The 22,932-nt window shown below is 39.0% G+C and overlaps 2 protein-coding genes across 2 annotated transcripts in view; both read right to left on the bottom strand.

The window, feature by feature from the left end:
• Positions 1-643: 643 nt before the first annotated feature.
• LOC111321536 (DNA-directed RNA polymerase, mitochondrial) lies at positions 644-16,881 on the bottom strand. The gene is made up of 16 exons (XM_088755914.1): positions 16,706-16,881; positions 15,190-16,043; positions 13,652-13,903; positions 13,009-13,438; positions 12,062-12,267; positions 11,391-11,552; positions 9,787-10,069; positions 8,587-8,827; positions 6,345-6,550; positions 5,583-5,773; positions 4,250-4,483; positions 3,627-3,902; positions 2,608-2,949; positions 1,928-2,016; positions 1,445-1,521; positions 644-1,052 (listed from the first exon to the last, which is right to left on the bottom strand). The coding sequence occupies exons 1-16, from the start codon at positions 16,842-16,844 to the stop codon at positions 1,003-1,005; spliced, it is 4,032 nt and encodes a 1,343-aa protein (XP_088612040.1). The 5' UTR covers positions 16,845-16,881; the 3' UTR covers positions 644-1,002.
• A 4,158-nt stretch (positions 16,882-21,039) lies between these two features.
• The window catches only part of LOC111321489 (uncharacterized), a 69,838-nt gene continuing 67,945 nt past the window's right edge, over positions 21,040-22,932 (bottom strand). The window contains exons 74-76 of the mRNA XM_022924381.2: positions 22,505-22,531; positions 22,124-22,282; positions 21,040-21,505 (exon numbers count right to left, since the gene is read on the bottom strand). Coding sequence (XP_022780116.1) covers positions 21,389-21,505; positions 22,124-22,282; positions 22,505-22,531 — 303 coding nt within the window. The 3' untranslated portion in view covers positions 21,040-21,388. The remainder of the gene's footprint in view (positions 21,506-22,123; positions 22,283-22,504; positions 22,532-22,932) is intronic.

Raw genomic sequence — 22,932 nt, forward strand, 5'->3', positions numbered from 1 at the left:
GTGCAGAAATAAATTTCGAAAATTTCCCGAGCTGTTAACGTCTGAATACAAGTTCAATGCACAACAGGATTGTTGTCTGATTTGGGTGAGCTCAGGAATTTGTAGGGAGTTATAAGATTTCCTTTACTGCATATGTTATTCATTCAAACTCACCAAGACCTGTGAAATCGTTCAGACCCTCTGTTCTAATAGACCTGGCTCCGGTTGTTCAAAGGGCGGATAGCGCTATCCAACGGATAAATCGCTATCCAGCGGATAAGTGTTACCAAAACGTACTGCGCTATCCACCGGATAGAGATTTATCTAGTTTATAGCGTTATCCATTCTTCGCACAACCGGGGCCTGGAACCTAAGGAAATCTTCCTCCTGTTAGCTTCCAGTTGTGAGACGGTTTTCAATTACCCAACCGTTTGGAAGGTGACAACGCTGGAAGAGGCAAGGATGTTGGGGGGAGGGGTGGGAGGTGGGAGAGACTCCCCCCCTGAATGGAGTTCGCCTTTTCAGAACAAGGAACCTGGAAAGAGTGCGTGCACACCACTTACAAGAGTGATTTACAGTCGAAGCAGTTACATGAATTAAGTAGTATATCAATTCTTCATTCAGTAAAGTTCATTTCAGTACAAAAATTAGATAGAGGACAAGAAATAGTTAAAATCTTCATTTTATTGCAATGAATTAAAATTTACAATTTTTCTTTTTTTTTTAGTTTAGTTGCCTTGGCGACTGTTTGAGAAACTGTAAAATCGCGGTTTTCATGGTGATATCGTTAATTTACTGTTCCCCAAGAACTAAAAGAAATAAGATGCAGCATACCAAGGGATAATGTTTTCTCCACGTAGAAATTTCGTCAAGCTCTAAGGACGGTGCCTTTCTTTTCCAGATGCGTTAGGTGACATCCATAAGTGTCGATTAATTTCAAATAAACCTACGCCAAACTGATCCTTTCCTAACGCGAACTGACTCTTTTGTCATACTTATCAAGACCTTCGATTCTTTTGCGGATCAACAGAAAAAGTAAGTGGAGTGCAGGACTTCGTTGATGTCAAAATCACCTGAAAGATTGTAAAAAAGAGAAATTAGAATTACAGCAGAGAGAAAAAAAGCCATCTTTCCAATGATAGCACTCTAACTGTTAGGCCACTGGAAAATTTTCGACCGGAGCAGGGATAGGGTGAGGTACAAACAAAGAGAATTAGTGCTAGGAAAAATTGTTTCCCCCCCCCCCTCTCTCTCCCAGATAAGAAAAAAAGATGCGGGTGGCCCAAAGAGAAAGCGTGCTCTTGAACAGGAGTCAAGATGATAATCATTGTTGATCATTGTTGATCACTGTTGATCATTGAAGAATCATGATGGCGTACAATAGAACTTAGAAACAAAATCATCACTATAACGCTTTTTGGCAATTGTATCAGAATTATGTCTGTGATGCTGTTCTAAAACTTACCAAGTTCTGGTCTGCCATCGAATGATACGCGCGTTCTTTCCACTTTCGAATTTTTCGATTTCAACGGACGATTAAGCCTGCAACAAAAGCTCCGTGCTTAAGAAACTTCAAAATAATCATAATAAAAAAATTCCTGTCCCAATGTAGACGACGAGAAGTCCCTTATTTTCGGCGAAGTTCGTCAAGCAAGTCAAAAAAAAAAGAGAAAAGTCAGGGAAAAAAGATGATATTAAAGAGCCTCACTTACAAAGTTCCAGGAGACGCGCTAACATCAATTTTTTTCCTTGACGTTTTGCACTCGAGCGACAGTCTTCGCCAAAAAGGAGGAACTGCTTGGAGTCCAGTTCCATTGTTACACGTTCAGCTACGCAACAAGACAGTCACGAATTCTACGAGTTAACGCAGTTCTTCAGGCTTTAACCTTAGATTGATAACACCCTGCAGAGTAGGACACGAATCAGGAAGAAACAGTTATCAACTTACTTCAAATTGGCGTAATTCTTCTCGAAATGGTTTTGAAGTTCCTCGAGGATGGGTTCCCTGTGGAGAGCGACAAACTGCTCGCGGCAAATCTGTAAATGGGAAAACGATTATCAGTCAGTCAATCAATCAATCAAATAATCAAACAGTTAGTCAATTGATTAATAGACCAGGTTGACCGTCAGTCATTCTTTCACTCAGTTCGTCCATCAGAAAGTAATTCAAATAGGGGCACCAATAAATGAGTTACAATAAGAATATATAACAATACACCAAAACGACTAAGCAAAACGTTTTCCGACAAACTCGTATCCACAGTAAAATCACCTTAAAAACAGACGCTATGAAGAAGGACAACAGAACGATATACACTACACTTGCTCAAAAGGAGCTACAAAGGACTGGAACGCATACCGTCTTACAGCCCTATTTACAGTCAGGTTTCATAAATCTACATCTCTTTTTCGAGAGCAGTGTATAGAGATAAGATTACCATCCCAAACACATCTGGTACTCCGTGCTCGCATGTTCAGGTAGCTCTAACATGCGCGTTTAATAAGCAAATTTCTTAGCTACGACAAAGAATGATGCGAAAATACTAATTATTCTGACAAAAAATCTACCATATGATTCCCCTAAACAAGGTCCCTGATTGGCTGTCACTTTATCTCCGTTCAACTTACTCGATTCATGACATCCACGTTGGCCGCATGCGTCCAGAAGCTGTCATGCACAGAAGCGAAAGTTGACCCAGACCGTTGACAATACAGCGCGGTAAGCATCATATGCGTAGAGTCCAGGGAATGTACGAAATTTGGCGGGAAGGCACCGCGCTGTTTCCGCGAGTCGGGGGGAATATCAGGAAGCCCTTTAACTTTCAACAGCAACCACTGAAGATTCGTTTTTATCGAGTGTCTAAGAGGCTTTTTGCAGTAGGGTTGTCTGACATACAGCCCCAGAGGAGTGTACCAGTCTACATAGTGACCAACTAAGGCGATTTGTGTGGCTGATGAAGCAAACCAGTTCTGCAAGAAAGAGAATTGAACTGTACTTAGCAAAAATATTGAACAAAAAAATGAAAAACCCGACACCTTCCTTGAAAATCTTACTCTATATTCCAAGTGTCTTTACTTTCTCTGTAATTAAATACGGCCACATGAAGTAGATGTAAATAGTCCATCTTCTTACACAATGTTTAACTTTCACTTCTAAGATCTCAATAGTAATTCCCCTTACTGTCTGTCATACAATTTTTATGATGTTAATTCTGGGAATTTGGTATTGGATCAACTTATAATCCCCTAATTGATATTTTTCTATACCCCCGTCTGCTCGATTTTGTATTCATATGGGGGGGAGAAATTCTGTCCTAGCCACTCACGGGAGTTACCGCTTAAATAAGTCTTTGGATGTGTTGGTCTCATCTTTCCTTTTTGCCGAGGGAGACCAACCAAGGGTCCTTTAACATGTAGGATGTTTTTAACGCAACTCAAATAATGCCGTAACTCACTGTTTATGTTTGCAATCCTCACGAAATATTTCCTGGTATGGCACTGGACTTACAATGAATCTTTATTAAAAAAAGGTAAAACCACTCATCTTTACTGGATTATTTTGAGTCCTGCAGCTTACGTAAATGCTAAGGAAAACAAAATTTTCGATTCGCGTGGTGTTCACCAAATATCTTTAGAACAAAACCAACCTGAATGGCACTTGCTGCTGTAAACATCTCTCCGATGCTGGCAAAAACCTTGTTCACCAGGTAATGAGAACATTTAAAAACAAGCTTCGGGTCCATATCTAAGTCTCGCAATTGTCGTTCGATCTGCAATCGGCCGCCGACGAAAGTGACGCCGTAAACAATGGTCATCACTGTCTGTTTAATCACCTTACGCGTGACTTTTCCTTCCAGATCCTTAGCGATTTCGTTACCGTCTGCAGCGTCACGCTCTCTAGTTGCTTCTACAAGTTTTGCTACCTACAGGAGAGAAAACAAGTAATGGAACACATGTTGTGTGGTTTAGAGCATTTAGTCTGTTCTACACATAATCCTAAACTCACAAATCAATACTTAATTTTATGTTGAAATGAGGAATTGATATATTGTCTGCGGACAAAACCATGGTGTGTGACCCGTCATAAGAAGAGTCTGAGAAAGAGAATCTAGCGAACCTCGAGGAAACCAATATATACGGGAATCAAAAAACAATCTGAGCCAAATTTGCGACGAAGATGACGAATAGTAAAAAGAACTACTTATCAGATCTACGAAGTGAAAGGTTTAATTAATCTAACTTTGCGAAAGAACGGTTCGTTTTAAAATACCTCCTCGTAAACATCTTGAGGTCGATCAGCGGGCATCAGATTGACTTGCCTAGCGCCATAACTGTCATGACCCAAGGCAGCGTAATGCTGCAAACCATTGCACGAGCCATCCTGGTGCACTGGCTGATGGGAAATATACAGCGTTGGGTCTGGGGACTGCATGGCGTCTACGATCTCCATGCAAGTGGCCAGCGTTTGCCACGGATCGTCAGCTGTCTTCCACCAGCCTCGGCCCTGAAGCAGGAAAGGAACTTTTTTACGTTTACATTTATTTTTATATAGCGTAGACTTCTATGTGGATATATTCAGTCGCGCTTAACAGTATAGTAAGGTTGAGATCGGACTTCAGGGTACAAATATGAGTAACTGACTTAATCTGAACATCAGTGTCAACTCACACTTTCATAGAACGAAACAATAAGGAGTGGCAATAATCAATTGAAAATTGCTCAAGAATTTCTCTTATCATTATCTTTTAAGAAAATGTACATCAGCTAAACTTGTAGAGGAGAGAGTTTGTAATCAGATCTTGGGAATTCAATGGTTAATTGAATTATAAGACGATTGCATCTTATTGAGCCGACACAGCTGATAAGTTTAGTTTCACTCTCGACAGCCAACCAAACCTCTAAGTTTAATGTTCACGCTGTTCCACTTTTTATCTATACCAATATTCTGCCTTTACCTTTAATCAACTTTAAAAATTGCTCTATCTTAATGCATGATGTCTATAACAAAGTCGTCCCATCTAACATTTCTGCTCTCTTTAGACCCATTAAAGATGCTCATCATTATAACACACGATCTTCAACCGCTGGTAACTTCTATATAAACTACTCTCGACTAAATCCCTATAAGAATTCTTTTTCCTCTATGGGCGCAAATTTTGGAACTGTATTCCTAATGTTTTAAGACAGCTCCCAAAATATAGTTTCAAGAAAAAAATAACCGAATCTTTAATTCAAATCCTTCTAAACCAGGATTCTTATCCTGATATTGATACATTAATAAATGAAATGACAAGAAACTAGATTTCGTTAAAATAGAGTATTTTGAGCTTTTCCTGTTTTTAATTATGTGCTCGTGACTTCGTAATTAGTATACCTATATTTTTGTATTCACTCTGTAATTGACATCTGTACCTTTGTAATTGTTATTTATTTTTTGTCATTAGAATAATATTATATTAATATGTAATTGACACGTTTCTCATACTACCTGCCTCGATTAGCTTCGCTATATTGTAGGTAGTCTTAATCTAGAAGTTAAATTGTGATTGTAAATAAACATGTTGTTGTTGTTGTTGTTGTTGCTATGCTCTTAGCGTACTTACCGTCAGAGGGTTATTGGCAGAGTCCACTATATCATCCATAATCTCATTGGCGTAATCCAAACGTTCTTGCAAAGATGATTTCTTCTTGGCTCCGTGCAACGTCACTAAATGTATTTTGAGCCAGTCCAGGCCCTTCTCTCCCAGAGGAACTCCTTTGGCGAACTGAAGCATTCCTCTGCTCAAATCATCACCTTAACAGAGACAAAGTTAATATCAATCAGCTTTAGAAGGAAAAAGCCCATAAACGATTGTTTGAAAATGTTAATGTTTCATTGGACAAAAAGTTACGGTATTTCATATTATGTTCAAGAGTAATTTTCTATTGACAACAGTGAAACCTAATGCAAATACAGAATGCGATGCAAATGCTAGAGCATCTACCTGTTATAGCACATTAAGGCTTGAATGTAGTACCCCTTCCTCCCCGCAAGGGCGTAGCTAGGTGGGGCCCTGGGGTGCCTATGACCCCCTTCTTGTACGCACTTTTTTAAAGTAAAACACAGCATGAAGGTCGACAGGTAAATCTGGTGAGAACCCTCTGTTTGACGCAGTGTAACCCCCCACTGAAAAATCCCCCTCCCACCCCATTCCCCAACAAAGCTCCCGACAAACAAATTTCTGCTATGATCTCCGTCATTGTGATTTTCAGTATCTGAAGTGGTGAATACTCGATAGTTCAAACTATCGAGTATTCAAACTATCTATTATTTGTGTAAGCTCCAGAGGTTTCTCGCGACATACAAAGTCAGATCCAGTACTCACCGACATGCGCACAATGTGGGGGAATGGGATACACTCTTCCTCGAAAGTCCAGATTGATTGGCAGCCAGAACACGTGATCACGAAAATGATTTGCGACAGACAGTTTATACAGCGCGGACATGCGCAGAGAATACTGTTCCCGAGCCACCTTCTTCGCCAATCTCCTCTCACGGACTAGTTTGTTTTTCTCCTCTGCATTGTCTGTCCTGAGGAATGAATTATACAGAAGGTGAGAAGTACTGAACATCTGAAACAAATGTACAAAATACCTCAAAATTCAACGATAATTTCCAGTATGATTCCACTCAGACAAAACTTCATCCGACCTGCTGGCAAACATTTTACCCAGGAAAGAAAACCTTCTGACAGAACTTTATCAACGGCTTCGTTTCCCTTTCAAAACTATACCTTTGTTTCCATACTTTTCCAAGGTCTGGAAAACCAGTTTACAGATTTTTACATAATGAATTTAACCACAGTAGTTAGAAAAAACAGATTCTTGGAGAGATTATTGTAATATGTACGACTCCTGCACAGAAGGGTCTATACACCTTTGCCATAATGGCGGAAAATCTGATGGAGGTCTGAGACTGGTTATGAATAATTTCACGAAAGCGAGGCCACCCGGGCAACACATGGCGACGCGACTACACAAACTCTCACAATTCCTCGAGCTTTTTAACCGAAAATGACATTCCTGGAGCTTCCTTAGGAGATAGAAATCTCTCACAATTCAAGACTGAGGACTTGAGACTATGGTTGAAGGGCAGAGGTGACCCAGCGAAAGGTTTAAAGACAAAAGCAAGCTTGTGACAAGGCTAGTTTCGAGCACAAGATGCGTACTTCGAGGTGTTTTGATTGCTTGAGAAAATTGTCAATTGTGATTACTTACACTTAAATTGATCTAATTTCTTATACTTTAATACATCAAGAGCGGAAAGGTTAAAAACATCATTGATCCTGATGCCAATAATCTTTATTCTAAACGAAAACAACTGCGCTCGGCAAACAACACAAGTTCACACTCCGCCGCTAAACGACATGTTCCCGTCAAATTCTCTGAATCTAGTATGTGGAACTACTCACTTCAGAAGATGCCTCTGTTTACCAGAGCGGAATAAAACAATCATATAACACGCTCTGGGGTCTAGATAATTGTAGATTTCCATTAAAATAGCGTTGTTAGGAAACGAAGTGTAGCAGGACACAGCAGAATTGTCGGCGTGAAATCTTTCAGTAGAAAAAGTCTACTTTTTAAACATTCATTCTTCTTTGAAATGCTTTCTATTTCTCTTTAGAGCTCTTCTATTCTCATTTCATACTGTTTCACAAGCGCGACAACACTCTGATCACTCTGAATGCATGCATCCTCCGACTCGACCAAATCGGTCTGAGTTTCGACATCTTTTGTCTTTGCCTAATTTTCGACATTCTTTTCATTGTGTTCTACAGTTGTAATCTGACTCTCTAGCTGTTCATTCGAGTTATCATTTACGCTGCTTTCCGAGTGTGCACACCATGAATAAATCCCTGAATGATTGATGAGTAGTTGTTTTACTAGTGCATCTTTGAGGTGGAGGCTTTTTTTGCGCAGCGAAGTACGCCACTGAAATACCGAAGGTACAGCATTGGTTTGAAGGCATATTTTGCCCGCAATACTTTTCTTCAAGTCTTCCATTTTAAAATGGTGCGAGCAGACCATGGTTGAGTCCAAGACTTTGAAGCTTTTTCCTTCCTCTCGACGGATTGCATGAAGCCATTGCTTTCTCGCGAGTTTTTCTTTGGGAAACTTAAAGTAGGATATTTATTAACCGTTTACGTCGCGATATCCCCTTGTAGTCCATGAAGGAACACAGCAGTGGCATGGCATTGTACATATTAACTTGAGCCTTAGCTATATTAGTTGTCGATTCTTTGAGAAATAAAGCTTTTTGGATCGATTAATAAATTGTGCCAGAAACTTTTTGACAAGCGCTCACAAGTGCACAAATCCATGCCCGGGTGGCCTCGTCGCCATGCACTAGTTTTAGTCTTCACTCGGCCGCCGCCATTATGGCAAAGGTGTATTCAGTTTTACTAAAAGTATCTCAATGTTTTATCTCTGGCAAAACTAAGGAAAGTTAAAAACCATGTAAACAGTAAACCTGTCTTTAAAGCTACGTGAAACTGAATTAGAATTTACACTTAAGCCAAGGCTAACTTGAACATATCATGAACAACTTGGCCATGAACCAACACTCACTTGGATGATATGAAATCCACTTCCGGTTGAATAACAGGCCCCGGTACTGCTAAGTTCTCACTTCCGCCGTTGTTGAATATGTGGATGGCAAGGTCTAAGATTCTTTTGTTTGTTCTCCAAGCACATCCTCCAAGAAAATTCAGAGAGTCAAATATGGCCACCAAATCTTCCTTGTTTGTTTTTTCTTCTAAAAGTTTGTCGTATTGACCATCTTCATCGCCGGTGCTGCGAATGAGCTCAACTGTGAAACAACAAAAACTACATCAATTTTTTCCATCGTTATCTTCAAACAGACAAATCAACTGTGGCCAGGACTGACTTAGTTTCCGCCGTATCCGTTGTTTAGTCTTGTAACACAACGCGTTCTCTCCCTGATGGGGAAAAGAGCGGTTGCGTGACGAGACCAAACAACGGCTGTAAAGACCTGTAAAGGAGACTAATAACCCATTCACACCTGAAAACTTGTTTAGTTAAACCAGGTTTAACTGAATAAAAATCAGAAGCAGAGAACTGAAAAACTAAATTTTCCACAAGATTCAAGCAATTGCTAAATTGTATTTTCAATGTGCCACATTTGAAGTCAACCAAATATTGATTTGAGCAGCTTCTATGGAGCTGTTGTGTTAAACCATGTTTAACAAAACAGCTTTAAAGCATGTTTAGGCTTTGGTGTGAATGGGGTATAAGCCTGACTTAAACTGATCATTTAATAGTCTCTTCCGCAGCCATTATTTTGGATGTCACGCAATGCTCACCCTTCTATAAATACAAAGGTGGCGCACAAGTGAATTTTGGCTCCCTCGTTTGCTCAGTTGAGTTTGTCTGTTGAACACAGGTTCATTTCGGAGCAAATATTTGAAAACATTGGGCACTTCAGTTATTGTCTTCTTGATACAGAATACCTACTTACCGGTAATCATAATGATTTCACTGTACTTAAAACAATGCTCATAATAGTTGCAAAATGTTTTTTTGTTTCTGAATTATCAATAATAATGATAATGATAAAAGGTTTATATGTATATAGCACCAGTATAATAATGTTCAAAGGAGCTTAACAACACCAGTAAAAATCTTAATTACAACTCCTAAAAAGAAACAGTCTAAAAGTAACTACAAAAGAGTTTTTTAAAAGGAAACATTTTAAGTCTTAAAATCATACTGTTTAGTCTCTAGGAGTATCTAAACTATCTTTCAAACCTGGTAAAATGAGATATGCCCCATCCTTTGTAGCTCGCCAGGGCCGAGGTGGCACGAGCATTGGTACCGAGGTTGTTTCCATGGAAATCTCCCCCTGCTTGGCCAGATACCCTTTGAACAATTTGCAGACTATTGGATGAGGTTTCAACACACCATACCTCTTGTCCATTTTAAATTCATAAGTGTGATAAAAAGCTGGCAGCATCTTCTCAGGACCATTGTTGAAGAGATTTACATTGATTTGAGCTGTCTTGAGGAAGCATTCTACCAGTGAACAACCAAACTGAAGAAATAACAAAAATATTTGACGCTGTCAGTAATAGAGATCACATATCTACAGTACACTTGATGATAACCTTACCTTTAGCCTTCAACCCTAGAAGTGACCAGCATTTGATTTCTCTTCACAGTAATACTGCTGAATTATTTACAAAGACCATGAGAGTAAAGGAAATGATTGTCAACCTAAGAAGCTTTAATTGTTAAACAAATTCTCCTTGTCAGTACCAAAGAAAATGTATAATAATAATAATACTAATAATAATAATAATAATAATAATAATAATAACTTTTATTTATATAGTGCTCATATCCTGAGCTCATGGCACTTTACAACACTGTGTGGGGGGGACTTTACCAGACTGCTAAGCAGTTTACAATCAAATACAGGCGAATCTAACAGATGCCCCCTCCCCCCAATTCCCAGTAAACAGGCCAGACCACATCATAGTAATCTCGTGAGTGGGTTCTTTAACGTCCCCTGCCTAACCAGATTAACTAATAAATAGATGCAGGAGATGGGACCTCCAGTTTATTCCTCCTTATCTGAGAAGACTAGAATTTCTATCCATTTCTTGATGTTATAGAAAGGTAGCACATTCTCCTCAGTTATTTTAAGACCCTGAGTGTTGGTCCGGCCAGGGCCGGAGGAAGAGTATGGAGAATATGGACACTGATGTTTAGTTGGGGTGTAAAGGATTAAGAAATAACAAAGATTGAGGGTCAAGTCAGGTACCGAGTCTCATTAAATCAAACCTAGATTTCAATCTTGAATAAAGATGCAAAAAAGTTGGCAAAATGACTCACTCCCAACTTTTCAAACACTTTTCACACAGTTGAGTAGAGAATAGCGGTAGCATCATGTCCTATAGCTACAAAACTACATTTTGTCCTGGTTTCCAGATATGCAGAATGAAGTTGCTAGGTATGTTGTTTTTCTAAGTGTGTGAGATCAACAATCAGTGGTAAAAGTCTTAGGATGCTAAATTTCTGTACATGTATAGCTGTTTCTTTCCAACTCAATATCCTCTGAGTAGTGTTGAGTTTTTTTCCATCTCCATCTATGTGTATTTGCTATTGGGGCTCAAGGTGGAGAGGGGGGGGGGGCACTTTTTAATTGAACAAGAACAGTACTGTATTCAGCTGAAGTGTCTTGAACAAGAACACAAAACAGTGATGCCACCAGAGATTGATGACATTTTCTTCTTCAAAAATGCCAGCTACATAAACAGTACATTTGCCCTCGTCTTGTGCAGAAAAAAAGAAGGCTACTACAACTGTGTCAAAATTCTAAGAGCTTGATGAAATGTGTTGCATGTGCTTACCACAACTTTTGCTGCCCAAGGCCAGTTTGGAACATCCTGTTCCAATGACCCTCCCAGTGGTAACAAATCATCCATCTCATTCCAAAACTCGCGCGCCATCTTTGTTGCCATGACTTTTTCATCCATTAAATATGAGAAGTAGTCAAGATATATGGCTTTCATCTGACAGAAAAAAAATAGTACATTAAAAAAAACCTGATTAATTCATGCTATTCTGCTTCTCTTAAAAACATCTTGAAGACAAGCCACCCTGTAGTATTGTGAAACACTTCATGTTTTCCAAATCCCCTCATTTTTTTACAATTATTTAGTAAGGATTATCATCGAATGTTGAAGCTAGAAAATGCTGTAAAGAAACAAGAGAAATTGCCACATTGCAGCTATGTATACATAACAACTATAAGTAATGTTGTTTTCTCTTTTTTCTTGTTTTAATTCAATCATGCAATTCAAGGAAAATCCATTACACGACTCAAAAATTCCGATACTGCACTCATCGCTTCGCGATTCGCGCTATATCGGTTTTTGTGTGCAATTGAATGCAAAATTTCCTCATCAAGTAATGAATTTTCCTACAAAAGTCAAGCAAACAGAAAAAAATGCTAGGCCTCAGGCCTACAGGTCTGTAAGGTGGCCACTCCACTGACATAAAAAGTAAATATACAATGTACCTTGTCTAACATCCCTGATTGCACTCTGTGTTTCACAATGTATTTTGTATTGAGCGCAGAACCTAATTCCCCACTGATACCATACAAAGGCACCCCTTCAATGCGTCCTTTCACGTAAAACACAATGGTGTCCAAAATGATGTCGGCAAGCTCATCAGGTTCAAAGACTTGAAAGAAAGAAGCATGCTTTGGAGGAATGCGATTCCCTGTGGAAACATAATAAATCTTGAGCAAACCAATGGTCTACAAGTGTGTACCTACAATGCTAATTAAAAGTTGAAGCTTTAGTTTGATCATCAGTCATCAAATTTCAACACTGCGTACCAATTAAAAGACTCGGTAAACTTTTAACCCTTTGTCTTCTATGAGTGACTAGTATCTAATCTTTCCCTACAATATCACCCTGGAATAACATATCAAGGTCAAAAGGTTAAAGGAAATGATTACCAAGAGGCTCAGGATTATTGAGCAAATCCTCTCTGTCTTAGGAAATGTGCATGTATAGAGAACAGAGTGTGTGAAAAGGAGCTGCCTGAAGAAACCTGTCGGCCAACAGACCAACAGATGGCCAACAGTTGACCAACAGTTTCAGGCAGACCCATTTGCCAACAGATGGCCGACAGTTGGTAATCTGTTGCTTATCTGTTGGTAACTTGTCAGTAACGACATTATTGTGATACCATATTTATAATATAAGGAGTCTGAGGAGAATACATTGTATGCATACTGATGTTAGGGTGTCAAGGGAGTAAGATGGACCAGCTTTAGCTCTTTTCATCTCAGTATAAAGTAGAAGTGGAGGAAAGACCAAAAGTCAGCAGCTATAGAGCATAGGTTAGTTTCCCATATAACTTGACTACAAAAAGCATGAAATATAATACCAATTTGGCTTCAGTGTACATGTGTGTAAATACAAACAAAAGTCTGAAAGTATACTCTCATCTTACCTCTTGTGTATCGGGTTTTGTACATTTCATTCTCAAAGGTCCTAATGAGGGCTTCCTTCCACTTGCTACGACACGCCAAAAACATTTCCTTCAGCTTTTGGTTTTCCTTGTTCTGCTCCTCATTGTCTTCAATTGACATAATCGGTGTGAATCCTGAAAGTTCCCTTGATATTTGTTCCTCAAAGAGTTCTTGAAGTCTGGATTCATCTAGTTCTCTTTCAAGTTTTCCAGGGACACTTTTCAGTTTAATATCCAAGTTCTCCCTGTCGGAATACCATGATTTTAACAGAGATGGGTATCTGATCTGATTATGTGCTTCCTTAACAACTGGTCTGAAGTGAGGATTCACAAGTTTTATAGCATTGGAAACTCCCTTGGCTTCAGGCGCTGTCAGACAGCATTGTATGAATATATTATTGACATCAAATTCCTGCAAAGTATCATAATCAAAAGTTTGCTAATAATAAATTCATCAACATCAATAATCCTACAGCTCAGCTTTTGTTGTCATCTAACATAATTATGACTGGCCCCTAAAAGTAAAGCCGGAAATAACAGCAATAGCAATTTCTGCTGAGTACTTTCATGAATGTCTACACAAAATAAAGTACAGATACTGTAAAGCATTATTTGTATTGCAAACCTTTCGCTTCATTTCATCAAGAATGTTTTGCACTCCTTCTTTATCACTCTGTTTCCCATAGCCATGTAGTAATGCAGCATATGTTCCCATGTCAGGTTCTAGTCCTTCATTGTTTAATAAATCCCACAAAAACTTGGTGCTCATGATGTTGCCTTTCTGAGCCCAACCATGAAGCAATTTATTGAAAGTGTCCACTTCAAATTGTTTACCCATTCGCAGATATCTGTTGAACAACTTCTCTGCTTCCTTAGGCTAGAAAGTGAAAAGAACACTTGTCAGTACATCCATGTATAATGAAGCCTTCTTGATAATCAATTTTATTTTATGCCAAAAAAAAAAAAAAAACTAATGGTATGCATAGATTGTGTAGTGTGCTGTGATATTTTTCATCTTACCCTTAAATATACCTTCTGGAATGATCAGTAGGCACAGTTGAACCCTTTAACTCCCACAAATGATTAACATGTAACTTCTCATTATAATATCCATATATAATCCAGCAAACGGGTAATGAGAAAACTCAAATCTGTCAGGTAGAGGTTATTCTTGAAATGTGTAGCAACTAGAGGGGAGACTTGACAGTCAGGTCTTGGGAGTTAGAGGGATAAGACACCTACTTGCACAACAGTTTCATATTTGTGCACGATCCTCGCAGTAGAGAGCACTATTTAAGCAATAGTGAAAATCAGATCTAAAAAAAATTCAGGCCTGTACGGGATTCAATCCACTGACCTCTGCAATACTTGTGCAGCGCTCTACCAATTGAGCTAACAAGCCAACTGAGAGCATTTTCACCTGACCAACCAGTTAATTCATAAGACAAAAACTGACAGTATAGTAAGCTTTCTAATTGCACCAGAACTGTGGATACAACTTTGGAGTTTAGGGAACTGGTGGGAATAATAAAATTAGGTTCCTATACCAGGTTTTTGTCCCTTGTTGTCGAACAAACCACATCAAAACTTGACTTTCACCCACACAATATTCCCTGCTATTCATAAAATAATGAATCAGTCAGTTCTGACTCAATTTAACTCTGTGTATCTTTGATTGCAACACTTGTTCAGTAGCACTGGAAGGTGGGTATTGTAGAGGCACAATGAAGTGACAGAAGTCTCCTCAATAGCAAGGATATCACCTTGACAACAAAGACACAGCCTACCCTTAGGCAAGCAAGCAAAGTAGAACAGCAAATTCAGAGATGGATGGGATGCTGGTGAATCTTTTATTACCTCCTAATCATAATATATCATCAAGTTTTTTTGACAAGTCTATGGTATCCATTTACTCTATACCCCTGGGTGGAGATAGGCATTGTGAGATTTAAGTATCTTGCCCGCAAATACTATACCATGACCTCTGACCTCAGCCTGGTCTTGACCCACACCTCCCAAACTGGTGTTCAGCATGGTAGGCACTAGGCCTTTCAGTCTCCATCAGCAAAAAAACAAAAAAAACATTTATACTATTGAAATTACAATTGCATTGCCACTTGTGTTCTCTTGTTGATAAAAGAAAGACTCTGGTTGACAACTTACTTTTCTGAGGTAAAGATATGCATCCATTTCCGCCAAAGTCTCTTCTTTAAACAATCGTCCCCCTGGAGTCCCATCTTTATATTTTGCAGGTCCTTCAAAGTATTGTCCGGATGCATTTTCAGAGAGAGGCTTTGCCACATCTCTCTGCACTTCCACATCGCATACATGCTGATCAAGACTGCTATCAATGTCCCCAAATTTGCTTTGTTCATGGAAATGTTCCTCTGCTTCGATTAAAACAGCCTCTGGACTATAATCTAACGAGTGAGTTTCATTATCACTAATGAAACCACTCATTGGAGAGATCTTTGTGTCCACAATTGTTTTTGATGGATCAGATTTCTTCTTTGCTTTAGTCTTGTTTGTTACATGGAGCTTTCCTTTTTGATTTGTAACTGAAACTTGATCCAATTTCCTTTTTGAGCTAATGTCATCTTTACTCGCATTTGGCCAAACAATCTCAGTACTTTGTCTTCTTGATTTTGCTTTGCTACTCTCTTTTCCCTTACTTTTTTTCATTAAAGGCAATGTTAATTTTGAAGCTGAACTCAGCTGATTTTTCACTTCATTACTGATTTCCTTGATCATGTTCTCATCTTCATTTGATTTCACAGTGTCATTCACTATTTTTACAGCCTCACTTTTCTTCACATTCCTTTTCTTTGCATTATTTTCTGTCACTTTAATTTTCTTCTTAGCTTGTGATGTTGACTTACTGTCAGTGGAAGACACATAATTTGTAATTTGGATGGCATTTTGTTGTCGAAGAGGATATGCTTGAGTAGTAAACAGGTAAATGAATGGCTGATTACTTGACCCCCGTCTCAACAAAGTGTTCTTCAAGTTACTTTTAGCTGCAATGAACAACAGGAGACAGAGCAAGGGTTAAACGTACCAAGCATAATACCACACCATACAAGCAACTACAGACATCCATATCAACTAATGTTTTTTTTGCTTGAGGAACTACGAACCTCTCAACGATACTGTGGTTAAAAATGTAAAATCTATGTATACGTGGAGGGTTAAATGCCGATTATTATCGTTGGCCGGCATATACAATTGCCATTCAAGTCGTTGAATAACAACTCAAAGAAATTACATTTTACATTTACATTTTTACATTTATATAGCGCAGACTTACAACCAATCCACTATAAAAAAAAAACCCGGGAACGGAAGAAAACTCTCGAATCCAAAAATACATAATGTGATACCTGTAATCATAACGTAGTCGCAAAGCAAGCGATGTACAACGTGTCACGGTATGATCGAACTAACACGTGCGATTGACACGATATTATGCCTATTCTGATTAAATTCTTCTGTTACACAAAATCAGTTTGCTTAGCTCCACGGCAAGCCTCCAGCCCCTTAAAATTTAATTCACACTGTTTAGATTGGCACAAACTAGTCAGTAATGGTAACGTAATGAGCAATCGAGCTGCCAACACGTGAACGACCACGACTACAGTCTGTACGCGGGGATTGAAACCCAAGAATATAATTTTCCTACCTAAACAAGTAGGCGAAATTTGTAGGTTGTGATTTAGTAAGCAGGAGCTGTAGAAATTTCTTCCTGTCAATAAACATTCCAAAGAGTAACTTGCACCAAAAACTGTCCGATGCCGACGGCAGATCTGCAAAAACGCCATAATCACTCGCCATTTTCCATCAGAATCAGTAACAGCGACCAGTTGGATACCAAAGTAATAAATGTGTACTTCATGTACGAGTACGCACGTAGTCCCACTACCTCCAAGTAACAGGGAAGGGCAGAGCTGCCAGACTCGCAGTAATGTGAGTGACAAGGGCTAAAAATTTGGAAAATTGAGAAGTAACCCCTAAAGCACAAGAGAATTTTAAGTAAAAGTCTTGTAGCTCTTTAAATTTTGCAGCTGGTTTAAAGAAAAGTGTTGTGACGCTATAAATTCTGTAGCTGGTTTAAACGAGTTCATTTTGCAAAACCGCTTTGAAAACGATTATGAATCCACAATAATAATAATAATAATAATAATAAATTTTATTTATGTAGCGCACATATCCTGTGCTCAAGGCGCTTTACAATGCAGCGAAACGCGCAATGTCTTTACTGCCGCGGTGATCTGGACCGGGAGGTCCCGGATAACCAAGCTGGCTAGACGGTATGATGTTTGTTTTTCCGAGAAAGGTTTTTAATTAAATGTTTAAGTTAAGTTTTCTAAGGTTAATAGTGTTCAAGGACTCCATTTCTATGGTTTAAAAGGACTATCGAAGGCGTTATATCACAGTTAGGACATAGATTTTTCGTTACCGCTCTATTTACCGCTGTATTTACCGCTTTATTCATCGCTCTATTCATCGTTTCTATATCCACTAACCACAAAGGAAACCTACAAAAGTAACCATCGCTGCGTGTAAACGAACTCTGTCATTCTTTCAATAAACTTAGGCCCGGTTTAAACGTCGCATTTTACATGCGCCGAATCTAATTGCCGAATTAAGTGCATGTAAAATTCGACATTTAAATCAATTAAATTCGGCAGATTTGTGTTAAATGCGAGTTCAGTCGAATATGCGACTGAAGTTCGACAGTTGATTTAAACGCCGCATTTTACATGTGCCGAATCTTTAATTATATTTTACCCATAACACAACAGTTTTATGGTACATGACGTGCGCAAAGAAAACTGGTGGGAATCCGGAAAGAATCGAACATCAGAATATGTAGTCCAGCCTTCATTTCGTATCAATCGACGGCACGTATCAATCGCGGTCTTGGGACACGTGCTATGGCATTTCTTTGCGATAGGGAAAAGCATAACAAGGGAACAAACATACAGAAGCCGTCTTCTTCTTGCTAGCAGATGATGCACTGCCATCTGCATTATAAGTCGCCGTTTCCTGTTAGCGCGAATGATGCTCGAGAGGCATAAACGCCGAAAACACAAAATATCCTCCTAATTTTTGTCAGCCATATTGGCGGGGGACTTAGAGTGGAGTCTGGGAATGAAGCTGTCACTCGCACTCGGCAATTAAATTCGGCACAATTAAATGCGACGTTTAAATTAAATGCCGAACTTTTTAAATTCAGTTTGGATATATCAACAAAGTTGAAATGGTAAATTGGCCATCGTAAGGATTACAAAAGCTGACGTTTCGAGCGTTAGCCCTTCGTCGCTCCCAAATGATTTCGTTACCTCCACCGACGCAGCCCCAAACAGTTTCTTTCGAAACTATCAGCCTTTATTTTTTAATTCAGGTCGACTTAAATTAGTATTAGATTCGGCGCATGTAAAATGCGACGTTTAAACCGGGCCTAAGTTGTTTGTTTTTATTGTACGACGTGTGGACAATCGAAAGGCATCAGTGTAGTAGCTCCACAATATATCACGCTAAATGACTATAAAGTAATAGATATAATTCTATTGTAAATATGATTCTAATATGCGTAAAACTGTGGGCAAACTTTAAAATAACGGGCAATCGTCAACATATTTAGTAAAAAGATAGGTTTTCAGTCTTTTCTTAAAGTTTCCAACAGTGTTAAGGTTACGTAGGTCATAATGTAAACTGTTCCAAAGTCTTGGGGCCAGGTTCTAAAATGCACTATCCCCATAAGTTTTTGTATATGACCTAGGTTCTTTCAATAACAAATTTGAAACATATCTAAGTGATCTGGAGTACTGTCTGTACTGGAGTTTCTTTCTTAAATAGTCTGGTGTATTATCATTACGACAGTTCAATACAATGAGTAAAATCTCGAATATAGATCTATAATAGACAGGTAACCAATGGAATTCCTGTAACATTGGTGTGATATGGTCGTATTTACGTCCTTGGCACACCACTCTGGCTGCAGTATTCTGGACATATTGCAACCTCTGTGACTGATACTTAGGCAAGCCAAATAACAGTGAGTTACAATAGTCCAATTTAGATGTAACAAACGCATGAACTATAGTGGCAGTAGATTCTTTATTTCTTTATTTAAGTACTTGCGGATTTTGGATATGTTGCGCAAATGGTAGAACGACGACTTACAAACACTGGACAGATGAGCATTAAACGACATAGGGTCATCGAATATCACACCCAAACTTCTGGCTGAGGGAGACAAAAGAACGTTTTCAGACCCGACCCGCGAAGATTGAACGAGCGGCGGTGCCCGAAATGAATGGAAAATAAAACAAGGACAAACTTCAACCCCTCCCAAGATCGCTTTTTTATATATATATACCTTTCTTTTAAAAAGAACTCGCACACTTTTATAAAAAGTTTATTAAAGTGGCATCATGACAGCTTATTCAATGATAAAAAGTTTTCATGTAACAAAGATTATTGAGGGGTTCTTCCTGGAACTGTAATTAAAAATGGGAAGATTATTTTGTTTAGACAAACATTGCATTATTATAAGATTTTCACGGACTGCCTAGTAGCCCTGGAAAGCGAGGGGCTGAGAGTCCAATTCCCACAGGACACAACATCATTTATTTTTTTAATATATTTTTTTCTTACCAACGGATATGTTTAAGTATAAAAAGAAAAATAGGGAAAACCACGTTTGCCTTTCTGATGCTTGTGTTAAAAAAAAGATCATTTGGAGCAAATTAATCATTCGAGAATTCGCCCAGCAAGTCGATCGTTTTCGAACTCAAAATACGCTGGCCTTTGTCGAGCCCTAAGTTATGACTACCTGTACTGTCAAACAGAATTGCGAAGGAAAACGAAGACGACTTACCCTTAAAATCGAATTGAGGAGGAAGAACCTTGAAGTCGTTCCCTTACAATCGACTTGTACGTGTCCTGGTGTTACGTTCAGGTCAAGCACTGACAGGGCGCTACTTCCGGTGAACAGCATTGAATTAGTTTAACAGTGAGAACTTCGAGCAAAAAGTCGTTCTCTGTCGACCCTGTAGAAACGATCCACGAATAGGAAACAACAAACACCAACGACTCTGTGAGGGGAATGTACGGAGTCAATCAAAGCAATTTCCACGAATATTTCGAAGGTGTAAAGTAATCTGGTATTGTAGTGCTTTTGTTTTTGGATTATTGTAACGTTCTACTATCTGGCCTACAGCAGTCACAAATTAATAGACTACAACCTGTACAAAATTCAGCTGCCCGCCTGCTTACAGCCACCAGATATGATCACGTTACGCCTATACTTGGAAGCCTACATTGGCTGCCTGTGTCCGCCCATATTGATTTTACGATACTTTTTCTCGTTTTGAAAGTATTAAATGGTCTGAGTCCTCTGTATCTTAGTGAACTGTTAAGACCGTACATTCCTAATAGAAACCTAAGATCTTCAAAGAAAAAACTCTTAATGGTACCTAAAATGCAATCTTAAAACATATGGATACAGAGCGTTCTGTCATAGAGCTCCTACTCTGTGGAACACCTTGCCGGATGATATCAGGCAAGTGTACCTTTTAACAACATTTAAGTCTAAACTTAAAACCCATTTATTTAGGCAGCTGTAGTTTTTGCTTTCATTGATTTTTTACTAGTTTTTTAATTCACTTTAATTCTTAATTGATTATATTTTTCTATCACTATCACTGTAAAGCGCCGACAGAAGCGTTGCGCTACATAAGCTATGTATTGTGTTGTAGTGCTTTTGTTTAACTTCGCTTTCTGATTGGTCTAGGAAACTCGTACCGCCCTCACATCCCATCAGATGCTAAAACAAAAACAACCGCGAAGTAGCCAATCGCATTTTCCGGCTTCCAGGAAGCTTGCTTTTGCAAATTTTCTTCATTCTGGTTGGACGTTGCGACCACTCAATCGATCCGCTCTCTACTACTGACCCGAATGTTTGGAAAAGCGAGGAAGCCATTTCACACCCCTTACAAACGCCTCCTGTTAGTGTGCTCGTTATTCTTCTTTTATTTGGCCTAAACACTAACTCTAAATATTCTTCGACACACCCACAGGCGTGAAAAAAAAAAGCTGAAACAATTCGTTTTTTTAAACATGTTTACAACTCCCAATGTTCTCTAAATACGAACACGTGTACAATAAAATAGGTACAGTTTATTTATACTAACAGAAACAAAGGTAGAAAGCATCTCTAAAAAAATTTCCAACCTAACTTTTCAAGCATTTCACTCTCTTAGAATGTTCTTAATTGCAAAGGATGTGTATCCAATTCTTCGTTAAGAATATATTGAGTCAAAGAACTGCAATAAAGTTAACAACTAAAGATGAAAATTTATTGGAAACAGACTGGACCAAGCTGGAATTTGATTGGCTTCTGTTGTGTGGTGGAGATGTCCTTCAAAGGAAGTAAATCTTTTTTGTCGATGGAATGAACTTGGTCCTGGCCGCTCTGCAAAGAGATAAATAAATGTATAAGGATCTCAGATATCACAAGCGTGCGCCCAACAAAATAGAGGGGAGATTCAATACTTCCGTTATCTCGAGTCCCAAGGGCGTAGCCAGAATTTTTCAAAGGTGGGGAGGGGGAGGGGGAGGGGGGAGGGGGGAGGGTGTCACATTGCGTCAAACAGAAGGTACTCACCAGATTGTCATGTCGACTACCACGCCGTGTTTTACTTAATGTAACAAAAAAAGATACGCCATCGAGCCCCCAGATACGCCATTGAGCCCTAGATATTTCTTGGACCCTTTTCCTGGTAGTGAAGTTAACCCTACTTATCTTTATGCCTGCTATCTGTTCATTATATCCAATCCTACAGAGCTCGAGCTTGGGGTTGCTTCCCCGGGAGTGAATTTTACCCTGGATATCTAATATTCCCGTTAACTCAGCTCCTCGACATAATTTGGGCCCGCTTCCTGGGAGGGCTTTTAGCACTAGATATATCTAACCTTTCCAGAGACTCAGGATAACAAGATTCCTCCGTGAATGGTTAACAGTGCAAACAGGGTAAATCATTGTCTACCCTTAATGACTCCAAACATAAGATGTAGAGTAAGTTTTCTTTACCTTGCATTGAAGGCGATCTGTTGTGATCTTTTGTCCGTTAAAACTCGATATGGTAAGGTCATCGACATTATTGAGGCATTCGTGCGAGACGTCTTGGGCACCTTGCTTGCTTAGAAGTCTGAGGAACTTGAACTGCGTTGAACTTGCCTCGTAGGAGAACTAAAAAATACAGAGTAAACAAACAGACAGACAGTCAATTTTGACGGCGCAACATCGACCTTGCCAGTTACTGTGGTAACAAACACGCAAATCGCTTATAAACCGTACAGAGTATTTTCTTCAGAAGCTGTACAGTTCTTCACTCAAAACTGATCCTAAGAATAAACACTCCTTGGTTACTAAACGATAACACTTGTATACTAAGATGCAACACGTAAATACCTTGAGGGTCTCTTTTGAATTGTCACCCTGAAAGTACAAGAGAACATATCAGCTTTTGACTTACCGATGATGTACACAGCTAAATAAACAGCTAGATAAACAAAGGTAACAGCACGCCGTGATCACGCGTTGCACATGTAAATTTTTTTCCCTGGATGTCGTAAGAACACTGGCTGTTTTTTGTACATTCGCTGCTCGCTGATCAATTGCCCTCTACTAACACATTTCGTGGAGAGGACTACATTTAAAAGTCAACTGAAAAAAAGTGTTATCACCAGAACATTGACTGTCTAAACCAGTGTGGAGAAGAGACAGAAATATCGCTAAAGAGGGTGCTAGTAATGCAGACACACAGATCAACAGTTTCACTCAAAAAGATGTTTGGGGCACAAAATGCTGAAGGGAAAGAATTACTTTCTTCGGTCACC

This window comes from Stylophora pistillata, chromosome 4 (assembly GCF_964205215.1).
Source record: "Stylophora pistillata chromosome 4, jaStyPist1.2, whole genome shotgun sequence".
Lineage (NCBI taxonomy): Eukaryota > Metazoa > Cnidaria > Anthozoa > Scleractinia > Pocilloporidae > Stylophora > Stylophora pistillata.